Raw genomic sequence first — 25,650 nt, 5'->3', positions numbered from 1 at the left:
CCAAGCTCACTCGATTCGAGTCCTGAATGATCAACCACTGAGACAGGTTCTCCTGAAACCGGAGGCCTCGGGATGATTACTCAAGTGGGCAGTGAAACTAGGATAGTTTGATATCACTTATCATTCGAGGATGGTTAAAAAAGGACAAGCATTGCAAGACTTCATAGTCGAAGGCACCAACCTTGAAGGCCCTTCCTACCAATCAGAAAATGGAGATACCAAGAAGGAAGGAGATACTCATGTATGGAAGCTATATGTTGATGGAGCATCCAATGAGCACAGCTCAGGTGCAGGAATCATACTGATCACTCCGGAGAATCATCGAATCCATTGCGCTCTCAAATTTGGATTCAACGCTTTAAACAACGAGGCTGAGTACGAGGCATTATTAGCAGGATTACGCTTGTCTCGGGATGTGCATGCACATTCCGTAAAGATATTCAGCAATTCCCAGCTAGTGGTGTACCAAGTACTGGGGGAGTATCAAGCCAAGGGACATAGGATGGTGCAGTACCTGAATAAGGTGAAGGACCTTTTGGCGCAGTTCAAGAAATAATCAATTATACAAATCCCGAGAGAGCAGAAAGACAATGCTGATGCCTTAGCCAAGCTTGCTAGTCCCAAAGAAGCAGACACTCTAAATGTCGTTCCCGTTGAATACTTGGCAGAAATAAGCATAACCGAGCAAAAGGCACTACCTGTAGAGTTAGGAGATACATGGATGACCCCTATTATTAACTATCTCAACCAAGGAGTAGTACCCAACGATCGAAACAAAGTAAGGAAGTTGGTGAGACAAGCTGCACGATATATGATAGTCGAAGGGGTATTGTACTAATGAGGGTACTCTTTACCACTGCTAAGGTGTGTTACACCTGACCAGTCAAAGCTGTTAATGATCGAGGTACATGAGGGGTTTTGTGGAGATCACGCTGGGGGGCAGAGCCTATCAAAGAAAATCCTAAGACAAGGATACTTTTGGCCAACAATGAATGAAGACCCGATGGAGTATGTCAGAAGATGCCACAAGTGCCATATGTTCTCCAAGATACCCCGGGCAGCACCTAAACAATTGACACAGATGCAAAGCCCTTGGCCCTTTGCTGTATGGGGGATCGACCTAATCGGAAAGCTACCTACAAGAAGGGGAGAAGTCCAATTTGTTGTTGTAGTCGTGGACTACTTCACCAAATGGACTGAAGCATAACCGCTCACCACCATAACCTCGAAGAAAGTCTTAGACTTTGTGGTGAAGAATATCATATGTCGATTTGGCCTACCAAGGAAGATAGTCTCGGACAATGGGACTCAATTTGACAGTGATATGTTCACCGAATTTTATACAAGGCATGGAATCACAAAGAGCTTCGGTAGCACACCCCCAAGCTAATGGCCAAATAGAAGCAGTGAACAAGACTATCAAAGACACTCTGAAGAAATGCCTTGAACAAGCCAAAAGAGCTTGGCCAAAATTACTTTTGAAGGTCCCATGGTCACATCGAGCAATGGCACAAATGGCTACAGGGCATACGCCATTCTCTTTGGCGTTTGGGTATGAAGCCATGTTGACAGTTGAACTCATTCCCCCATCACATAGACGGGAGACATACGATCAAGGGAGGAACCATAGACTAATAGAAGAGTCGCTCGATTTGATCGAAGAAAGACGAGAAAAGGCAAGTTTCAAAGTAGTAGCACATCAACAGAATGTGGCCAAATACTTCAACTCCCGAGTAAAAGATAAAAAATTCCAAGTTGGGGACTTAGTACTTAGGAGGGTGTTCTTAAACACTAAGGACACCATAGCAGGAGTACTAGGACCTAACTGGGAAGGGCCATACCTTATGGAGGAGGTGAGCCCACCAGGGACGTACAAGACAGCTCGACTAAATGGAGAACTAATAAAAAACTACCGGAATGGCGAACACCTCCGCCAGTATTATCAATGAAGTTGTTCAGCAGCAACACAAGTTTTAATTTGCAAATGTATTATTTTCGAATTATCTATGTAACAGCCATTGTGCTTCAATAAATGAATGTATTTTCTTAAGTTTCTCTTAGGTCTTTAAATTTATTTCAATGAAGGACTTTTCCTTTAGATTTATCAACCCCATCAGATCATGTTCGATCTTGGTTCTGGAGGAGCCTATCGACCCATAAGATCCAAATGAGGGACTGGTCCGAGGACCTTGTCGCCAAACTATTTGATCATGTTTGATCCTGGTTCTTGAGAAACCTATCGACCCACACGATCAACAAGAGAGACAGGTCCTAGGACCTTGTCGCCAAATTGATGGATCATGTTCGATCTTGGTTCTTGAGGAGTTTATTGACCTATACGATCCAAACAAGAGACTGGTCTAAGGACCTTGTCGCCAAATTATTTGATCATGATCGACATCTGTGTATAGGTATCAATACTACTGAGTATGAAACCATCACCCGACTACAAATGAGGGACAAGCATTTGCTGCTTGCATCATTGGGAGAAAAAGATAGTACTATGTGTCTAAATGCTCGAAGAAAGGCATGGTCAAGTAGCAAGTAACCAAGGCTTTCAAACCCATGATCACTTGGGTGGCATACAGTACATACCAATCGGGGTATACACCAGCAATGAGGGTGTGACCTTAAGTACTAAGCAAGCTCAGGTTTTTCTAGGACATTTGTTCAACATATATTCCGAAAGTGCAAAAAACAAAAACAAAAAAGGCATTGGTAGGGAGATTCCTAGCCATGTTTCTTATGGGGTGGTCGGCCTATCACCCATGGGGTGATCGACCTGACCATTTTGTTCATGGTACTTCATGAAGTATCGAACTACTCACATTACCATGGTTGTTGATCCCAAAAGAGGTGTTTTAATATTTAAACTCGCAATTGCACGAATCGTTTTAGAATATAATGTTCATGTAAGTACGAGGTCGAACCCATGGGAGTTGACTAACATCAAAAGAAACTATTTCAAACAAAGCAAGAATATTCTAACCTAGTTCCAAATATTTGATGAGATTTTATTTTAGAAAAATAAAAGACAAGTAATAAAAAGATTTAAGATTAAATAGAAAAATGGTTTTCAAATGAGATATGTAAAATAAGATTATTAAGATATTAGAATCCACAAAATGCAAGTTCAATAGTATTTATAAGTATATTGATTCCCAAGTTTAGATATAGTTGAAATAAATCACACTATATTTTTTTCAAAATACATTTTCTATTCAAGCACAAGTTACTTTAAAAAAGGTATGATTTTTCTTCACTTATATAAGATATAATTTCTAAGCATTAGTTGTGTTACAACTTAATGAAACTATAAAAAATCAAAGAGATTATGTTTAGGCAAAATATGATACTTATGCTCTAAGAATTAGATGTGAACAATTTAATGAAAAAAATTTAATAAAAGAATATCATATTTTTGCATAACGAAGAACTAAGTGTAATATGCTTTAACAATCAACACGAGATGAAAAATGCATATCTTTGATAGAAAAATCCATAAACAATGTTGTACAAATGAGAAATCAACATACAACAAAAAATACTATCTAGTTACATTTTGCTTCATCATCATCTTAATAATCTTTGAAAAAGATTAGAAGCTCATAACTAGATTGAAATAAAAATTACAAAATAACATACTTGACATGCTCTTCAAAAGATGAAAATGGTAGAGAGAATAGTGAAAAGAAGAGAGAAAAATATGAAGTGTGGAAGAGGTTGAAAAGATGAAGAAGAGCTCCCCAAATGGTCTTACAAGACTCTATTTATAGGCAAAATATGGAGATTAAATTAATCAAATTAAAACAAATAAATTGATTAATTAAATTGTGTTGGGAAGTGATAGGATAAATAGAGTAAGTGTAAGAGTATTGGAAAGATGAAATGTTTGGTTGGGTAAAATATTAGTGAAAAGCTAGGGTAAAAAAATGAATTAGGAATGTTTATTGAGGTAAGAAAAATAGAGAAGAGTGAATTGATATTTGAGTGAAAAATATTGGGAATAAAAATGTGAGTTTTGGCCTTTCGGTGGCTGTGTGATGAGATGCTTCGGGCTGGGCATTGGGGTTGGTCGTGGGCCTTGTTGATGTTGAAGGAAGGGGTTGGACTTCTGCTTATTGGGCCGAATGCTGGAACAGGCTCGTTGGTGGAGAGGCACGGCTGGCAGGTGCAACACGCGAAGGCTGGCTGATGATGCTATATGTTGAAGAGGAGAGCTGGACAGGTGGCGGCATCTGGAGCTTGTGCGCTGAAGCTGGCAGGCGTGAATGAGCTACTTGGAGTAGATGCTGCTTGCTGAAGAAAGGCTGGGAAACAGGCAAACGGGCCTTGGCCCTGGCTGGATTGCACCTGAAGTGGCGGGCTGGCAGGAGATGGGCCACGGGCTGAGGGCTGTAACGGGCCTGGGCAGAGGGTGGCAAGAGAAGAAATGCCACATTTCATGCTATTTTCTTTCAAATTTGCCACTCTTTTTTTCCCTTCTTTTCTTTTCAAAGCCAAAAAATACAACTTACTCCCTACAAAATAAGTAAATAACAAATTAGAATCAAATATTTTCAATTATAAAATAACTCAAATTAAGTCCATGAAAATACTAATTGAAATTTAATTTACTTTGGGAATTAAGTTCAATAAAATCACATTTTTTTTAACTTATAATCTATCAATACAAATTTCAAATAATTAAACTACAACATATTATAATAAAATATCTATAAAACATATAAAAATTTAGAAAACTACAATAAGACTAATAAATTAAAAATTACATAAAAACTTAATAAGTTAATTAAAAACTCAAGAACTAAGCAAAAATTAGCATATAAAAAGTGGTAAAATAACTCTATTTTGTAGAGTTATCACACCACCAAACTTAATATTTTGCTAGTCCTCAAGCAAAAGAAAAATTAAAAACACACATTTTTTTTTATTTGGTGATATCAAAAATGTCCTCAAAGATTGCATATTGAAAATAATTTATAAAAAATATGAATCAAAATTAACCTTATGTAATTAATTCCATAGTCAATCTTGCTTTGAAAATATATTTTAAATTAGAAGTCCAAAACTATTTATCAAGTTATTATGTGAATTTTGGAAAAATTGTTGTAATAAACTATTTATTTTCATATATTATGATGAATAATTATTTTTCAAAATTTCATTTTTTTAAGAAAAATTGACCCAAGAATTAAACACAAAGCTTAAGAAATATTCATATATTTTTTAAACTAAAATCAAACTCAATCAAGGGTATTATCCTAGGAAAAACGGATATCACCAAAATGTTTTTTTTATTTTTTTATTTTTTATTTTAATTTTTACATAGAAAATAAAGTGTAAAAGCACAAAACTATATATATATATATTACTAGAAAGATAATGTTAAACATATATAAATATATATATATTTTATTTTATTTTTTTTATAATTAATATATAAAATAGATACTTTACCATCCAATTTTTTTGTTTGTTTTTTTTTTAAATGAAATTCTACCATTTTCAACCACATGAAAAAAGTAACCATATAAACACCCACTACCCCCCAAACTTAATTTATGCATTGTCCTCAATGTATCAAAATACAAATATAAATTGAAGCGTGAAAGAGTTTAGAGTTTAGAATGGTCGTACCTCATCATGGAGCATTGTCAAAAGTGCAACAAAAAGGAAACAAAAATCAAAACAAAAAGTTATCCTAAAACATAAATAAAACACACATTTACCGATAATTGATGAGAGCGATCAAGGACCATGGTAAATAGGATCCTCGAGAAGGATTTCATCCACTTTAGCAGTTTTCAATTCTAAAAATGGTTTCAATTTTTGTCCATTCACTTTGAATACATTACCATTATTAGGATTTTCAATTTCAATGGCTCCATGTGGAAAAACAGTGCGAACAATGTATGGACCTACCCACCTAGAGCGTAACTTCCCCGGGAAGAGATGCAAATGAGAATTGTATAAAAGGACTTTTTGACCGGGAGAGAAATCTTTTCGCAAAATGTTTTTGTCATGGTAAATCTTCATTGGATCCTTATATTTTTTGGAATAGTCATATGCATCATGGCTAAGCTCTTCTAACTCATTTAATTGAAGCTTTCTTCTCTCACCTGCTTTGTCTAAGGAAAAATTCAATTGCTTAATTGCCCAATAGGCTCTATGTTCTAGCTCAACAGGTAAGTGACATGCCTTTCCATACACAAGTCTATAGGGGGACATTCCAATGGGTGTTTTGTAAGCAGTTCGATATGCCCATAATGCATCAAGGAGTCTTAAGGACCAATCTTTCCTAGTTGGATTGACAGTTTTCTCTAAGATGTGCTTAATTTCCTTATTTGATATTTCAACTTGACCACTAATTTGTGGGTGATAAGGTGTAGTGACTTTATGTGTAATACCATATTGTTTCATTAAATGCTCAAATGATCTATTACAAAAGTGTGTACCGTTATCACTAATGATAGCACGTGGTGAGCCAAAACGGGAGAAAATATTTTCTTTCAAAAACATAAGCACAACTTTATGGTCATTTGTGTGGCATGCAACAGCTTCAACCCATTTAGACACATAATCAACACCAACAAGAATTTACAAGTTACCAAAAGAGTTAGGAAATGCGCCCATAAAATCAATGCCCCGAACATCAAATATTTCAACAATAAGGATAGGATTCAAAGGCATCATGTTTCTTCTAGTTACACTTCCTAACTTTTGACAACGTTCGCAAGATTTGCAATAAACATAAGTGTCATGGAAAATAGTAGGCCAATAAAATCCCCATTGTAAAATTTTCAAAGCAGTTTTCTTACCACTAAAATGTCCACCACATGCATGATCATGACAAAAAGATATGATTTTAGTTTGATCACAATTTGGAATGCATCTCCTTATTATTTGATCAGGGCAATATTTAAACAAATAAGGATCATCCCACATGAAAATTTTCACTTTAGAATAAAATTTAGATTTGTCATGCTTAGACCAATGAGAATGAATTTCACCAGTGACCAAATAATTCACAATGTCAGCATACCAAGGCAAAGAAGATATATGCATGAGTTGTTCATCAGGAAAAGTTTCAGTTATAGTGGTGGAGTCATTATTAGTCTCAACAACAATTCTAGACAAATGATCAGCAACAACATTTTCAAAACCTTTTTTATCTCGTATCTCTAAATCAAATTCTTGTAAAAGCAAGATCCAACGAATTAAGCGAGATTTAGCATCTTTTTTCGACAAGAGATATTTCAATGCAGCATGATCAAAATAGACAATTATTTTAGATCCTAACAAATAAGACCTAAATTTCTCCAATGCAAACACAACAGAAAGCAACAGGAAGCACTCGCATCAGTGAAAATGGGAGGAAATGGTGTAGACAAAGATGGCTCTACCTCTGGGATAAGACTAGACACCAAAATAATTTGACTAGATGCCAAAGGAGTCGGAGGGTACACCTCAGGGGGAATCTCCATGACCGACTCAGCCTCAACCCTGGCCCTTTTTGCCACTTGAATAGAAGGACTGGCCTCGGTGGGAGTCGATCTCTACTGGGTTAAAACAAAACTAAACTTATCTGAGCCTGCAAAAGAAGATCAAATGTTAAAAGGATATTAAGCACAGTTGAATCATAAAATAAAGTTGATAAAGTGTCAAACCTTCTGAATGAGATTCAAGTTCAAACATAGTCTCATCAAAGTCGTCTGAAGCAAGCGATGAGCATGCAATAAATGCACCCACCTCATCACCCTCATGTTCAGCTGGCACCGGCAAAGAGGGTACCTCCTTAACATGACTGGGTACCTCCTTAACATGAATGGGTCACGGGCTCGGGACCATCGTCATGCAGAACATCAACTATGGTAGGAGGAAACAGCCCCACCTTCCTAAGGTTCTCTGGAGTAACGAGGGTCTTGACATTCTTCTCCTCAGGGGTCATGGTAATAAGTGCCTTGGTCCTAACTGTCATAGCCTGGGTCAAGAGCAGTCTATAAAAAGGACCAACGTGCATAAACTTGGAGTAGTTGGCCTCTGCGTCCTTAGTAAAGAAATAGTTGTTGGCATATCTAAATGCCTTGCTATTTCCAGAGATCTCTTCCAAGAAGGTGTTGGTACCCTCGCTCACATAATGGTGGAAGTGGAAATACCCTGAGTTGCACTGACAATGGTTTGTCTTCAGGTCAAAAAGGTAGTGGATCTCATGAGGCACTAGATCAACCCATTTTCTACGGTTATAGATAATGTACAATTCAGATAAGGCCAAGATCGCACTAGGAGCCAGTTGAGAAGGACTAATACCAAAATAGTCTGCAACTGTAGAGTCCAGAAATTTTACTTAGTTAGATAGTAGTAGTAGCAGTTGTTGACGGTGAGAACTCATCAACTAATTTAAGTAAGAAAAATTGCAACGTAGAGATTTGTTACACCCAGATTTCGAGCTATGTTAAATATGACCTCGAAAGTTGGATTCGCAAACAAGTGGACTCATAAGGTTGGAAATATGTTCCAGGATTAAATATCGAGCCTGCAGGACATAGACGACCTCGAATATGGTGACCTCAGAGTGTTCATGATATCGAAAAGGTAGCTCCGGAGACGCATTCATCTTCAGGGATGACCCCGGATCAGAGGTCCCGAGCTAGACGCACATACGATCTCGAAAGCCATGTGACCTCGGAAGATGCCTTTAGCTCGAAAGATGACGGGAAACCTGGGAAGCTAAAGCCTTGGAGATACCTGATAACCACCTTGAATATATATAAGTGATGTCTATACGAAATGTAATCCTCATCTATTATTGTAAATCCCCTAGAATCGTGGGATATTATTTGGTCAGTTATACGTCCCCTGGTCTTCAGGGGACGTTTCCTTTTATATCTGATTATAAGCATTTAAAGCCATTTATTTGATTTACACAAAAAGAGTAACTACCCAAAATATGTGGGATAGTATTCTTCGATCTTCTCTATAAATAGAGAGGCCATGCACCATTGTAAAGGACCGAAATTCTGAACCTTGAGAGAAAACTCTGGAGAATTCATTCCTGAAGAATTCCCAGAGATAATCTTGAGTTTAATAATAGAGACTCGTGGAATAGGCAGATTTAACTGCTGAACCACGTAAAAATCGTGTATTTGTATTGTCTTATTTCAATTGGCCATCATCAGTTATTGTTTATGTGCTCTTCTTTCACTGTTTGATGAAAAACGGCGTCAACAAGATTATCAAGAGAAAAGCTTTAGAAATCTAAATAGGAACTCCAAGAATAATTGCAGAAGGAAAATGGTGAAATCAATTTCTATTGATTATGGTGCAATGCTACAGTAATTTTTCCAAGGCTATTGTGGCTGCGTCGCAGGAGAGAGTCACTTCTTTAGAGGCCAAACTCGAGGCTGCTAGGTCCGAAGTAGCCGCGTCGTAGGAGAGAATCGCTTCCTTAGAGGCGGATAAGACAGCTATCAAGTACAGGTCCATAGACCGCGCCCTTTACGGTGTGTGGAGGCAGGATCCCAACTTTGATTTTTCTTCTTTTGGCGAGCACGTCGTTGCTCGAGTGGCCGTGTGGAGTGCCCGTGGCAGGAGGCCCTGAGGTCGTCATATAATCATTTTTTTCAGCTATCCCGCTGTGGGCGTATGCTCATCTTGAGCCTTTGCAATATTTTTTTTTTTTTTTATTTTGTAACTCTTTCCATGTTACCAAGACTCCTTTTCCAATATATATATATACATGTGTGGTTACTTATCTCTTATTCCTTTGTGTTCGAGGTCTTTTTGAGCCCGTAAGATGGGGTTTGGTAGGTTCCCCTCTTTTATTTACTAGGCTAGAGGTCCTTTGGAGCCCATGTGAAAGGGTTCAATGGGACCTTTTTTGGTGCCTCTTGATTACTTCTATAAGGATATTTTGACCCCTTGGGCTCTAACTATCCTTTTATATATTCTTGCGCGCGCTTATTATTTTTTTGCGAGAAGCGTCCTTCTCGTCATTATTCATAGTACTATTTTTGCAAGGGTCTCTTTTAGGACCCTTTTTGGCTAGACGGCTTGGTGGCCGCTCTAGGCTTATTGGTGGGTGCTATCTCTAAGGTCTTTCCACTTGTGGGAGCATCTGTCTTTATTTGGAAGTGTGTTGTTGTTTTTTGTTTTTTTTGTAAGACTTTTTGGCCTCCTTGATGTTCATAAGGGTAGCTAATCCTTGTGAACCCAAGAGATGCCTTGCAAGGTCCTTTCCCCGTTTGTTAGGGTTCACCGCGAATTGCATTCCTCTTTTAAAGAATTTTGTTTAAGGCTCTGATGCAAGGGGTCCTTTTTAGGATCTTCCTGATAGAGGGTCCTCTTTAGGATCCTGGTGCAAGGTGTCCCTTTTTAGGATCCTCCTGTTAGAGGGTCCTTTTTAGGATCCTGGTGCAAGGGGTCCTTTTTAGGATCCTCCTATTAGAGGGTCCTTTTTAGGATCCTAGTGCAAGGGGTCCTTTTTAGGATCCTCCTGTTAGAGGGTCCTTTTTAGGATCCTCCTCTATTGCTTGCCGTATGTTTTAGCCTCCTCTCCTTCCCCCAAGTGTTTGGTGAAATTTATTTCGGCAGGCACTTTGGCTGATGCTCGCATAGAGAAGAAAAATAACACGTGAAGTTGCGAACAATTTCATTCATAGCATGCGGTTTACAACGGCATATTTAAGAAAAGGGTTACATCTAATTGGGAGGTTACCTAGGTAGCCTCTTTGATTCCTACTCACTAAGCTAACATAATAAGGAACAAAGTAAACATAGGTCCTCTTCGCACCGGGTGCCTTAGCCTCACTGGTAGTATTTCTCGAGGTATTCTGTAACTCGTGGGTCCAACTCGTGTGGGTTGCGCCTTCATACACAACCATTGCCATCGGCATTGATGGCTTTATGGCTGTGCGAAGGGACATGTTACAGCATTCCCTCGCTTCCTTCTGCTCCCCTTTCACGCATGCTACTCCCCCAGGGGTTGGGAATTTCATAGCTAGGTGATACACAGAAGTTATCGCCTTCAATTTTCTCAGAGAGGGTCTCCCTAATACCACGTTGAAGGCTGAGGCACAATCCACCACGACAAAGTTTGCCATTATGGTGGTTTTCCTAGGTTGTTCCCCCATGGTGAGGGCTAACTCAATTGCACCTAGGGGCTTATCGAGTCCCCTGTGAACCCGTAAAGGGAGGAATTGCAGGGTTTCAGGTGCCAGATGCTCAGTCCCATCTTCTCCAAAGCGGGGAGATGAAGGATGTCCACAGAGCTTCCATTATCCACTAGGACCCGACGTGTAACGTCCTACGTTTTCGGGTACCTTTAAACGACTCGGATCGGGATTTTTTCCCCCGGGTTAAGAATATTATTTTAAATAATATTATATTTTGTTTGTAAGTATTCCATGAGTTATTGCTAGCCAAAATATGAATTTTGTGATTTTAAAAGTCAAGATAAGACTTTCGGTCCTGGACCGACACAAAAACCCTGATCGGGTAAAAATCTCGGAAAATAAAATGAAAAATCATGGAAATTATATTTTGGGCATAAAATACATTCATAAAAGTTAAAGTTTGGTCAAAAATAATAAACCTAAAAGAAAATGGAAATTTTAAGGCATTTTGTGTTAAATGCCTAATTTTGCCGAAATGGGGAATTTTATTCCATGAATGGACCTTAGGTTAAATTTTATTATGTGATTAATTAAATTAAATGTGAGAGAAATTTAATTTAATTAATTAATGTTAATTTTGGTGATTAAAACTTAATAAGAGTGAAAAAGGTGCAAAAGCCAATTTGGACTTTTCTTCTTATGAAACATTTATTAACCTTTATAAAAAAAAAAAATGAAATGATCATATATATAGCAAGGGTTGGCCAGCCAAGTGATGTTTTGAAACCCCATTTATTAACTAATTGAGTTTAAATCCCAATTATTTAAAGGTTTGGGATATTGTCAAGTGGGAGTAAAACACTTGAGTGTTTTTAGGATAAATTAGATAGTATAAACTCTTCCAACCCTGCCCAACCGACCACACCACTCTGTCTCATTCACTCATCTGATTTTTGAAGACCTCTCAAAGTGTTCTCTCAATATTCAACCTCAAGAACACCAAGGAAAACTTGGAGGCTAAGTCTTGGTCTAGGAAGTATCTTTCCCTAAGGTAAAGTTTCACTAATCTAGGCTTTTGTAAAGTTTTAAGCATAGAGTTTCAAATAGCTAATTAACTATGTTGTTGGGGGAACTTGGTTAGGGTTTTTGAAAGGTTTTGAAGGAGTCAAAGCTTATAGGAAGGTCCAAACCTTAAGCAAGAACACCAAAGAGGTAAAAAGTTTACTTTTGATGATTTTGTTGTAGGGTTTTTTAGTTTTAAGCATTATTTTGTATATCTAATGCTTAAAGTTTCTTGTTGGTGATGTAATAAGGTTATGGTAGTTGTTTATTAATTTTTATGATGCATGTGTATTGATTTTTGAAAATGGGAACCAAAACCCCCAAGGGTTTTGTAGGATACCCTAAAACAAAACATGTTTTGAGCTGTGACTTCCAAGGGGTCAAGCAGCCACTGTATATTGGTTTTGTAAAATTAAATTATACTGTGATGTTGTTGAGATTGAGTACATAAAATTGGGCTTTTGAAACACTAAAAAATGTTTAGAAATGTGTAAGTTATGCTATTCAAAGTTTAGGTAAAAAACAGTTTTTTCGTATTCTTATTTTCGGAACCGAGTTTGGACAGCCACTGTATAGGGAAAATGAACCCAGTTTTTTCTAAAATTTTGTGGACATATTTCTGTCATAACCTATTAGTTCACTGTAAAATTTGGTAAGAAAATATTAAACGGTTTGAAAGTTATTAACTGTCAAAGTTTGGAAAAAATAAGGACTTGAAAATAAGGTCATTTTTACCTCATTGTTGGAAAATGATTTCACCAATCAAAAATGCTCATTTTGACCTAAGATTTTACAAAGACCTAAATGGCATAACAAAAACGGAATTGGGAAATTTTGGTAACAATTGGGTAAGTAAATTTCAAGTTATGAACTAACGAAGTATGTAGTTAAAAATATGAAAAATAGGTTTTTCACACTTAGTGTAAAAATGAGATTTTGGAACATAAGGTAAAAAGTAAAATTTTGCTTATTTCAAGACATAAATTGGTAAGTCTTGAAATCATATTTTCACTAAAATTACCCCTTTGAGTTTAAATGAATTATTTTTATTAAAGAGTTTTTATTCTTTCTAAAAATAAGAGATTTAATTTATTAATAGTTAATAAATTAAAAGAGGGTTTAAAACCCTATATTTTGAGAAAATAATTAAATGAATTATTTTTCTAGTAAGTAAAAATTGATTAATTGCTTTTGGAAAATTAATTAGTCAAGATGAGAAATTTATAATGGTTTCCTAATTAAGATAAATTAGGAAATTTTCTTAAATCAGTTTTTAGATATTAAAACCTTAAGAAAACTAAAAGGAAAATTTAAAGAGTTTATTTTCTTTAAAAATAATTAAGGAATTTATTTGTATTTTCTGGATATAATATCACCCTTCAATTCGAATTAGCAAAAGCAATGTCTCCTTGCATAATATGGATTCCAAACATTCATGATCTGGATGTGAATGAGTCGAATTACTTATCCCTCGGTCTATTAGTGAACTATCTCTCCAGGGATTGTGGCTAAAATCTTACATATTTTAACCGACTAGTCGAAAGTGCGGGTTAATAGCGATACCTTGAAAGAATAAGATTTTTAGCGGGTTGTGGGGAAATACCATTGTGATACCCGAGCCTAGGTATCGAGACCTTAGGATAGGTCTCCCTGAGACTTAGGGTTTAGTCTCGAATATTTTGTATGACTTTCCTTAATAGGTTTAAAACCAAATAAGGATTATAAATCCTTACAAATGACTTTTATTAAAATGACCAAACTGCCCAAAATAATAATAATGAATTATGAGTGCCATAATTAATCCGAGTATACTGTATGGATAACTACAGTATTGGCTAAGCGTAATTGGACTGAACGTTGGAGGGTGAAAACCTGCTGAGCGCTAAGGACTCCAAGTAAGTCAACTTATATTGTATGGCTGCAACATGAAATGATTATTGTCTTGTATGCTAGTATAGGGATACATGCATATATATAGGCTGTCATAGAAAATTGCTTAGAGACGTTAGTCTAGTGAGTGCTGATTTAGAAAATATGAACGGTAGAAGTCTGTCATATCCTAGACGGTTGATCCCCGTCACACTGCTTGATTTTATTTATAACCGGTTTATTACCGCGACGAGTGGCCATGAGATGAGGATAAGCTGGTTAAACCTAGGGGCGCCAAGATAAATGGGACCTAGGGGCCCTCATGCTTACTTAATCATTGGATGGTTAGAATCCGAGCAAGTGCTCTGATAAGTTATTCCCGGATAGCAGCCGTGAATATTGGCCATTCAGTGAGAGTGCCTAGAGATACTAGGGGTTGCCAAGATTGAGTGAGGTTGAACACCCTAGGGGAAACTGCTCACCAGCACCACTGATTAACTTAGAAGTCTCCGTAAAACCGTGTAAATTGGATTACACTCTTGTATAAGTAGCGATGCCCTAGGTAACACGATAGTTACCATTGATGAGAGTATTTATTGGCTAGATCTTAGTGTGGGGACTCGGTTCTCTTTTACAGATTAGCAATTATGTTGGAGGGCGCGTTACGCATGAATTGTTGGAAATTGTCGAGCCTTGGTCTCGAATTATGTTGTGATGCTTGCTTTGGGATTTTCTGAGTACAGGGATATATTTGTTGATAAGATATAGTTGTGATATAATATATCTGCTTGCTCTGGGATTTTCTGAGTGCAGGGATATAATTGTTGATAAGATATAGTTGTGATATAATATATCTGCTTGTTCTGGGATTTTTTCTGAGTGCAGGATTTTTATCTAGTTATGAATTAATTTATCAATGGTTATCAGACATGACCATAAGTTTGCCAGGATGCTATAGCGTTCTTGAAATTGATTGTGTAGGGTCCCGGATGGGTCCAGATCCCTAATTCTCGATATGCTTGTTTGAAAGTTGATCTTACTAAGCGTTTTCGCTTACCTAGTTGTTTCATGTTGTAGGTAAGTGCAAGGGAAAGGCAGAGCAGTGAGCGCTGGAGTCTTCCTTGCAAATGTACATGTGGACCGACCTTTTGGGAAGCCGTTTTATTTTTGGAAATGTTGTGTAATTTTCCTAAACTAGGCTCACTCTAATCTTTATAAAACATGTTTGTAACTAAATGTTAAGTATGGCCATACGAATTTTTAAAAAGTTTTTTTTTCTATGGGTTTTTGAGACATTTTGTTAAATGAAAACATTTATATTTCCGCATTATCGAGTCTTGAAAATCCGGGTCGTTACACGATGTACTCTCATGTTCGCAAGCTGGACATTTAGCACCAGGGGGTCATTATGAGGGAAATGCACCCCCTGCACCTCTTCTTCAGTGAAAGTTATTGAGTCATTCTCGCCCTTGAAACTCTTCGGTGGGCGTTGCTCCAAACTCAAGATGCACGGTGGTGGAATTTGTCTGGCCTCCTTGGCATATTTGTCTCGTCCCTTCCTTGAATCGCCTCCGAGTCCTGGTCCTCCAAAGATGGTCCTGACCTCTCCCTGTACTTCTGGGGCCACCTCTCGTGCCCGCGGAGGGGACGCTCCTTCTTTTGGCCTCAGGTTCTCCTTGCGCACATATCTGCCCAAATGTCCCCTGCAGATGAGCTCCTTGATTTCCACCTTCAAATGGTTGTATTCCGTGGTGGTGTGGCCGATATCCTTATGATACTGGCAATACTTGCTGGGGTCTCTTTTAGACCGGTCTTTTTTCATTGGCGGGGGCCTTTTGAAAGGGACCTGGTTTTCGTTCGTAACAAAAATATGCTCTCTTGCATGGGTGAGGTTAGTGAAAAAGGTGTAGGGGCCTTGCAGGCACTCCTCAGAGCGTTGATGTTTCCGGGTCGATCATCTCTCGTTCCCTCATAAACCCCCTTCTTCTTTGCACCGCTTTGGTTTTCTCGGACTGAAGGTTACGGGGGCGACGGGCCTTTTCCGGCTTTGAGGTTCTCGTGACCATCCTCCACGAGAATGTATTTTTGTGCCCGCTCGTAGAAATCATCCAAGTCTGTGACCTCCCTCTTGAGCATGTTATCCCATAACTTGCTTCCTGGGCGTACTCCAGCTGTGATGGCCATTTTAGCTCTCGGTCGGTCAGGCTCCCTTCTTTAGCTGCCTCCATATTGAACCTGTGAATATAGCTCTTCAGACTCTCGTTTTCTCCTTGCTTCACATTTGCGAGGCTGGTGCCTGACATCGTGTAGTCTCGCAAGGCGTGATGCTGCTGGAGGAATTCATCAAAAGGTTGTAGCCAAGATCTGATGGACCCCGGTCTAAGTCTTTTGAGCCATTTGTACGCAGGTCCCTTTAACGTGACAGCAAAGCAATGACATCTCACCCTGCTGCCAATCCCCCTCAGCTTCATCAGGTCGTTAAATGTATCTAGATGGTATTTTGGAACGGTGCTTCCTTCGTAGGGGGTCATATGGGGCTCCTTAAAATTGGCAGGGAGCCAGATGGCTTAGATGTCCCTCATGAAGGGTGACTCATGGTCGAACTCTTCCTCAAAAGGTTGACCCCCAGAGGCGGTGACGATCTTGCTTCGCAGGCTCCTCATTTCGGTGTCCAGGTCCTGCCTCCTCTTGCTTAGGGAGTCCCTTAAAGCGGACGCGTTAAGATCCCCCTTTCCTTTGCCCTCTCGAGGTGCCATAGGGGGCGTGGTCCTTTTATCCGCCCTCTTCTTGTTGAGCTCCTCCCATAAATCTGAGGGTGCTTTCTTTGAGGTGACCCCGTCATCGTTGCGAGGGGCAGCATTGGTCTTCGGCTCTGGTTTCTAGGCCTGCTTCTATGGTTCAGGATGTTCTCGTTGCTTCGTTCGGGGGGTGTTGCTAGTGGAGTGTCGAGTCCTCCCATCGTCTAATGGAACGGTGGTCTCTACCCCCTCCTGACCTTTCTCTTTTCTCTTGGGCAGGGTCACACTTGACTTTCCTTGCAACAGGCCATTCAGCACCTCTTGCATATTCTCCAGGGTGGTCTCCAACCTTTGGTTCTTACGGTGCAGCTCACGTATTTCCTCTTCATAGAACCGAGATTTAGAACTCGAGCTCACGGAATGGACTCGGGGATGTTTTTCATGTCTACGCGTCGAGGGGCCCGGGTCCTACCGATCGGAGTTCGGTACTTGTGGTGGTTTAGGAGGCGGGAAGTCGTTGGCATTCCCGGGTGGTGGGGTGGTTGTCCTTGGAGGATTCTCATCGGGCGGGATGGTCGGTGATGAGACCTCCCTATCACCCTCGTGAACCTCAGGGTCCCTTGGGGGCTCCACATCTCTGGGTGGAGGAGGATCCTTCATGGGGGCCTTCAGCTGTACTCCGTTAAGGTGAACTTCCACCTCTCGTGGCTCCCTGGGTCGCTTTGAACGTCTCGACATTTCTTCTTGCTGGGAGTAATGGTAGAACAGTAGCTTGGTACTTATTTTCCCACAGACGGCGCCAAACTGTTGACGGTGAGAACTCATCAACTAAGTTAAGTTAGAAAAATTGCAACGTAGAGATTATCAAGAGAAAAGCTTTAGAAATCTAAATAGGAACTCCAAGAATAATTGCAGAAGGAAAATGGTGAAATCAGTTTCTATTGATTATGGTGCAATGCTACAGTAATTTTTCCAACCCCCTTCCATGTGGAATTGGGGTTCCCTTTATAGGGGCTCTAATGGCCCTGGATACATGGTGGTCCAGGGGACCAAGTAGCACATAGGTACAGGGTCAAGAAAGTGGTATCAGGTGTAGTGGTGTCGACCCCCGTACATGATCAAGGCTGGTGGGAGCTCCTCCACTTTTGTACTTGATTATGCCTCCACTACTTGCCCAGTACGAGTGTCAGGAGTTGGGACATCAGATGTAGTGGTGCAGTTGGTTGTATTGTCGACCCTGACACGTAGTCGGCGACGTATAGGTAGTTCTTTTGCCATTGGTACTAACTTGTACCACCAATACCTGCCTAGTACGGATCCCAGGATCATGCCCCTACGCTCCTCCTAGCCGTACAACTCGTACGTCCTTAATATCCGTATGACTTCTTTTGTGTCAACCGTGGGTTCACTTGTAATTATTATGTATCCTGCTTTCTTACCATTCAGGTGCTGGACTTTGTATAAGTTATCAAGGGAGATACATTCTCACAAGGCACGGGTGGAAGGACTGCGTGCGAGGCGGAATTGCGAATTCGATTGGTGTGGCTGGCGGCCAGCGGTACGAGGTTCCTGACGTGAAGGTGCAATGTCTCGCAAGGCCGTGGTACAGCATGAAGCGCTTCGTGAGACCATGGGACGCGCGTGCAACATTGGCGCAGAGCCATTGGCGCATTGTTGTGCGGGCCAGGGGCGCGAGGCGTTGGGGGCCCGCGAGGCCACCTGTCCAGGGCTAGGAGCGTGAGGCGCTGAGGGCCCGCGAGGGCACCTTCCGAGGGCCAGGGGGTGAGGCACTGGGGGCCCGCGAGGCCACCTGCCGAGGGCCAGGGCGCGCGAGGCGCTGGGGGTTAGCGAGGGCATCTGCTGAGGGCCATGGGCGCGCGAGGCGCTGGGGTTCGCGAGATTGTCTACGAAAGGCCAGGGCACGCGAGGCGCTGGGGGCTCGCGAGGACGTCTAGTGAGGGCCATGGTCGCAAGGTGCTGGGGGCTCACGAGGCCGTCTGCCAAGGGCAAGGGGCGCGAGACGCTGAGGTCCTGTGAGGCTGTTTTCCGATGGGCAGAGGTGCGAGACGATGGTGGCCCAAAGGCGTCGCGGCTCAACCACGTAAATAGGTGTCTATGGGACCTTGGTACTTATTTTGGGTCTTGTACAACCATGGAGTATTGAGCATCCACACTTGCCCCCCAATCTAGGAGAGGACCTTTAGGTGCTCTGGTAGACTCTTCACCTTGATTCTTATAAATAGGCCCCCATGCCAGGTCTATTAGTAAAACTCAATCTCCCTAGCCTAGTGGTATTTAGACTTTTGCTTCTTTCAAGAGGTAAGGGGTTCAATCCCCCACAACCTCAATTTTATTATAGTCTCCTCTATTTTTTTTTTATACATATGAGCTAATTTTTTGGTCTATTTATGTCCCTTCATATATTTGAAGGCTAACACATCTTTTCTGTTTATTTTTGCAGATGCGTACTTTCGACCACTTGCCTCTATCTGACCGTGACGACGCTTTTGGCCCCCAACCTCCTTTTGACCACGACAGAGCTCCATTTTACCTACTTGAGGTATATTTTATTTTTCCCTCATGTTCATTGGGTCTAAATTAGCATTACTCGGGATGAGGTACTTTGGCCTGAGCTTGCCGTGAATTAGCCTAGTTGCATGCCCCCTTGTTTATACCCTGTAGTGGATCATTTAGAGTGTTTGCATCCAGAGGTTTTAAGCCCATTCCTTTGTGTTTTGTATCAATCCTCTCATTTATACATGAACCCCTTTTTGCTTTCGGGACGAGATCTCATGGCCAGTGACGGTCCATTCAACATACCTTCGGGGGTTGAGTTTGCTGACTTGTCTTCAGACTCAGAGTCCCCTGAGGAAAACCCTTACCAAGACTATGACTCCTTAAGGCAGGCCCGTATCCGTCATCTTGAGCACATGGCTGAACTTAGGCATAAAATTTGGGTGGTGGAGAGTGAAATTGACTCAGCATTGAGAGGAGATGGAGCACATTTCTCCCCTGACCTTAGTGACCCTGTAGCGAGCCTTAGGGTGACCCTTTTAGAGTTGCAGAGGGAGCTGGAGTTTATGGAGGGACACCTTCTGCCTGAGCCCTCTAGCCCATCCTCGCCTGAAGACTGTCATGGGGTCGTTTCTACTTCTCCTCAGCCCTTAGTTTCGATCCTCCCCTGGTGGAAGACTCTTGCTAAAAGGAGAAAATGGAAGGTCAAGTGTTATGTCTATTTCTCACCTTTTTCTTTTGGTTTTGCAGATATGCTAAGGGCACGACGACAAGTATCTACCAATGAACCGGATGATGCTCCTTTACTGGCATCCGAACTGGTGTCACATGTGTCAGAAAATAAACTGAGGGAAATTGTGAAGCACTATCGCGTTCCTCCGGAGTACGCTTTATACACTCCTTTGGAGACATGCCGGGCTGAGTGCCCTAGCACCGGCTTCGTGGCCCTTAGTGAGCACATCCTGAAGGCGGGTGGTACCATCCCGTTACACCCGTTCTTTGTTGCGATCCACAATTACTTTGACCTTGCTCCACTTCAGATGGCACCCAATAGTTGGCTGACTTTGAGCTGCCATTTCATTGCGTTTGCGGAACTGGTGAAACGTGCTCCTACGGCGCTAGAGGAGCATTTCCTCTACAATCTCATTCCTCTACAATCGCATTTCCTCTCGAGGCACTGGGGTTCGCGAGATCATCTGCCGACGGCCAGAGCGCGCGAGGCACTGGGGGCTCGCGAGGCCGTCTGCTGAGGGCCATGGGTGCAAGGCGCTGGGGGCTCACGAGGCCGTCTGCCAAGGGCCAGGGGCGCGAGACGCTGAGGTCCTGTGTGGCTGTTTTTCGATGGGCAGGGGTGCGAGACGATGGTGGCCCGAGGGCGTCGCGGCTCAACCACGTAAATAGGCGCCTATGGGACCTTGGTACTTGTTTTGGGTCTTGTACAAGCAGGGAATATTGAGCATCCATAGTAGTAGTAGTAGTAGTAGTAGTAGGTAGTAACAACTTATAGTATGTTAGTTTTAGCGGATATTGGTTCAAGCCGAGATTTAGTTGGATACTCCTAGCAATAGTTGTGGATTTTATAAGTTTAACCTATAGTTTAGAAATATTAATTATAACATAAGGTTTAATTCTTTGTAGTAGTTATGATTATTATAGTATAGTATAGGTTTATGATATTAGTAGCCTTGTTTGTGAAAAATGGGGTGATTGCATAAGAATAAATTAATTATGATATTATTAAAAAGTGTTATGGATCGAGCCTACAAAAAGCCCAAAATTCCAATAAGATTTTGGGCTTAGTAAATTCGAAATCAGCCTAGGGAATTAGAGTTTGTTATTTTATGGTTAGTTAAGATATTTGTGGATTAGGTTGTTATTTAGACAATTAAATAGATTTTTCGTAACTTTAGGGTATTGTAACTTCCGAAATATTTTTGACCTAGTTATATTATGAATTTTGAAAAATAGTATTTCTAGAAAGTTGTAGATAATTGAATGAGCTTTCTAACGGTATAAAGAAGGTCTAAATCGAAATTATACAGCTCTAGTTATGTTGATTGTACTACAGGTGAGTTTAGAGTTACAAGATTTAAGAAGTTAGAGGTTGGGATATTTTTTTATGTTAGATTATTCCTCAATTATTTAATAAAAATATTAATAAGATAATTTAGAGATATTTTCTACAGAAGTTAGGATTCTATTTTATTTAAATTTAAATTTGGATTATAGTTAGAATGAAATTAATTAAGTTTAAATAAAAGAAAGATCTAGAAACTCTAGAACCTTCCAGAACCATTAAGAGCATGGCACTTGTCATAATTATATTTATTTAAGGATTTAAGTATTTTTTTAATAGGATAGCTTCACTCCTCAAACTCTATAAATAGGACCCTTCACTCAGCCATTTTATTCATTCTTCAAGCATAGTTCAGAGCCTCCAAGCTGCTTAGATTATTCTTGAGAGAAACACTAGGGTTTTGGGATAAAAGCTTTACCATCATAAGCTTTGTAAACACTTGGGTAGTGAGATATAGTGTGATTTCGATATCGAGGTGTAGAATGGTTCTAGTTTATCCAAGGTGTTTGAGTTCTTTAATTTAAGGTTCTTCTCGGTAAGTTTCTTCTTTGATGGTTTAGTTTTCTTTTCATCTCTTTTCTTTAGAAACTCACCATTCTTTATGTTTGGTTTTAGGAGTTCCAATCCCGTTCTTGTCTCCAATATTCCAGTTTTTGGTAAGGAAAATTAGGTAGTTTAGTATTAGGATCTAGTTATGATATGGTTTATGTTTGTATGATCTAACATTTCAGGTACAATAAAGGGGTAAGTGTGTCTGGACCTAAGGTGTCCAATGATGTATGACGGACTATGTTCGGTAGGCTCGGTTGCCAAAACTTTATGACGGACTTATGTCAAGTGTATGATGGATCTATGTTTGGTGTAAGACGAACTTTTGTCCGGAGCTTAATTGCCACCCCTATATAAACACTTATCTTTTTATTATATCTGACTTGTTATTATAGTTATTATTATGATATATGACCTATAGTTATAATTATAATATATGACCTATAGTTATGATTATGATATATGACCTATAGTTATGATTATGATTTATGACCTATGACCTATAGTTATGACTTATGACTTATGATCTATGACTTATAACTAAGATTATAATTTAGAATTATGGCTTAAGTTATGATATGATCTAGAGGTTTATGTTGGTATGAATTTTGTGAATTTATGTTATGTTTGATTATATGACTAACCCTTGTTTGTATTTTCCTTACTGGGCTTAGAAGCTCACTCCTTATACTGTTGTTATTTCAGGAAGTTAATGATAGAAAGGTCGGTGGTGAGTGGGACCTAAGAGCTTCGTAATGGATTCGTTGGGGACCATATAGTCGAGGAAGATCAAGCAAGACTATTTTTTTATTTTATTAAAACACGTTATTTTAAAAAGTTTTATTTAAATATTGCTCATTTTTATGTTAAAGACAATTATGTTATTTTTTAAAAAACCATGGCCATGTATTTATTTTCAAGTATTTATTCAATAAAAGAGCAATATTTACGATTACGACCCAACGCTGTGTTCTTGGTAATCTATGAGAAATTAGGGTGTTATAGGTGGTATCAGAGCCCCACGGCTATATTGGTCCTGAACGTTCCCACAAAATACACACGATAGCTACAAAGGACCTACTCATTACCAAGTGAGTATACACAGTTTTTTAAAATATGTTTGTAATGTTTTTCTTGTGTTATTTTATGAAATTATCCCAATGGACAAAGGTTAAAGATATAAGAAGGATACCAACCCTGAGTATGATAATGGATCTGATGTGAAGGATTAGACATATATAAGAACACATCGTTAAAATTTATTATATGCTTGTTTAGAATATTTTCACTAATTTTTTTTTTTAAAAAAAACATGTTATTTTTTTTTTTGTTATTATTTCATTGTTTAGTAAGTGTTAAGAAATTTTTTGATTCAATTGAAAATGTAAAGTTTAAATTCTTCTCTTATGAGTTAGCCCATTTGCTTTGCATTATTAGATTGGATCTAATCAAATGAATAACAATTAATAAAGCAAGGGTTCAAATTCCTGTCTTCTGGGTCCAAGTGGAAGTTAGGGGGCCTTAGTAGTGGGTACGATATACTGAACACATCCCTCCTCTATGGAAGATTCAATTGTTAAGGCCCATTTCCCGAGTTGGACTTAATTGTAATAGGGTAGTTTTTATATATAGATGGACCTAATAGAGAGTTGTACAATAGGATAAGTTGTATCCTGTACTTGTTTTGTTTGTCTTAGTTTTTTTTCAACTTTTCTCTTTTGGGGAAAAAAAAAAGAGACGCATAGAGCAGGAACCAAGAAGATCTGAAAGACTAAATGGCCAAGGTAGAAGCTAAGGCAGAACCCGAGGAAGAGGAAGGGGCGAGGAAGAAGAGTAGCCGTCACCCCTACATATGAAGAATTCTAGCAACCCCAGGGGTGCCAGAAGCACCTAATGTAGTGGAAAATCTGGTAGCCACTGCTACTCGAATAAACATGGAAAGAGAAAATGCTCGTCTTAGGGGAAAATTAAGGAGAAGGGAAGAAGAATTTCAAATAAATTTAGGACAACAACAAATGGTGCAACAAGTCGTTCCTCTAGCGCAGTTACTACAGTTCGTAGAACCACGCTACGAGGCGGTATATGAACGCTTTAGGAAACAGCAACCACCGAACTTTGATGGCAGGTCAGACCCAATAGAAGCAGAAGAATGGCTTCGATCAGTGGAGTCCATTCTAAAACATATGCGGCTGGAAAACGAAGATCGAATCTCATGTGCTTCAAGCTTGCTAAAGAAGGACCCCCGCATCTGGTGGGATATAGTAAAGCAGACTAGAGATGTGAACGTGATGACTTGGGATGAGTTTATCCAAGTGTTAAACAAGAAGTATTACTATCCTGCGATTCTAGCCACAAGGGTGGACGAATTCATCGCGCTTACTCAAGGAAATTCAACTGTGACGGAGTATGCTGGGAAGTTTGATAGGCTGGCTAAGTTCGTGGCGAACATGGTACCCACCGAGACGCTAAGAATTCAAAGATTCAGGAAGGGACTGAAATCTATGATAGCCCGTGACGTGAAGTTGATCCGGGGGATAACCACTTATGCGGAAACATTAGAGGTAGCCTTGGAAGCTGAGCAGGCTGAAGAAAGAATCTGGAAAGAAGGTGCGGCCAGAAGGGACGCCAAAAAGAATAATGATTATCAGAACGACCACAAACGAAAACATGACGATGGTCAAAATCAGAAAGTCGACAAGACAAATAAGAGTGCATCAGAAAATAATGGGAATAAGAAGCCCTATGTGGAATATCCCCAGTGCCCTATCTGCAGGAGGAAGCATTTAGGAGAATGCCGATATAGGACGAAAGGTTGTTTCAATTATGGAGATGAAGGACACATTAAAAAGGATTTCCCAAAGTTGAAGGATCGAAGGAAAGATGATAAGCTAAGGTCAGCCAGAGTTTTGCTCTTACTAGAGGTGAAGTAGAAACTAGTAATACTGTGGTAGCAGGTCAGGTCACTATCTCTGGTAAATTATGAAATGTATTATTTGATTCAGGTGCTACGCATTCTTTTGTTTCTATGAATATGATTGATATCTTAGATATACCATGCAAACTTTTTAAAGATAAGTTTGTCATGGAGTTACCCTCGGGGGAAAGAATGTTATTTAGTAGAGGGGTGCGTAGTGTTGTATTTAGAATCGAAGGAAGAGAATTACCAGTAGATTTGATTAAGTTAGACCTTAAGGATTATGATGTAATTTTAGGCATGGATTGGTTAGAAAACATGGGGCAACGATATACTGTAAGGGTAAGACAGTCAACTTTCAACCAGAAGGCGGAGAGCAGTTCATTTTCAAAGGAGGAGTTTCTCGAACTCACATTCCAATAGTCTCGTCACTCAAAGCTCAACGATTAATCAATAGTGTTTGCCAAGCTCTTCTAGCCAGTGTGGTTGATAAAACACGAGAGATACAGCTCGAACCAAAGGATGTACATATAGTATGCGAATTTCACGAGGTGTTTCCAGAAGATCTACTGAGATTACCTCTGATTAGGGAAATTGAGTTTGAAATAGAATTGGCACCTAAGACGGCACCATTCTCGAAAGTCCCCTATAGAATGGCACCTACTGAGCTAAAGGAGTTAAAGATCCAACTGCTGGATCTTTTAGACACAGGTTTCATCCGACCAAGCTATTCGCCTTGGGGAACACCAATGTTGTTTGTCTAAAAGAAGGACGGGAGTATGAGGATGTGCATCAACTATCGAGAGCTAAATA

General features: G+C 39.8%; 1 protein-coding gene across 1 annotated transcript; it reads left to right on the top strand.

The window, feature by feature from the left end:
• The first annotated feature begins 23,857 nt into the window (after window positions 1-23,857).
• On the top strand, window positions 23,858-24,853 carry LOC133807366 (uncharacterized). Its single transcript, XM_062245675.1, has 2 exons — window positions 23,858-24,137; window positions 24,237-24,853. Exons 1-2 carry the CDS (start codon window positions 23,858-23,860, stop codon window positions 24,851-24,853), a joined length of 897 nt encoding a protein of 298 aa, XP_062101659.1.
• Window positions 24,854-25,650: the final 797 nt, after the last annotated feature.

This window comes from Humulus lupulus, chromosome 1, assembly GCF_963169125.1.
Source record: "Humulus lupulus chromosome 1, drHumLupu1.1, whole genome shotgun sequence".
In the NCBI taxonomy this organism is placed as follows: Eukaryota; Viridiplantae; Streptophyta; class Magnoliopsida; order Rosales; family Cannabaceae; genus Humulus; species Humulus lupulus.
The sequence above is the reverse complement of the archived record's forward strand: the minus strand, read 5'-3'. Positions and strand labels throughout refer to the sequence as shown.

Bases quoted from the DNA above. Each gene is read 5' to 3' on its own strand.
- LOC133807366 (XM_062245675.1), top strand. From the start codon at position 23,858: ATGGAAAGAGAAAATGCTCGTCTTAGGGGAAAATTAAGGAGAAGGGAA. The intron at 24,138-24,236 runs GTGCTTCAAGCT...AGTTTATCCAAG, and splicing joins AAACGAAGATCGAATCTCAT to TGTTAAACAAGAAGTATTAC.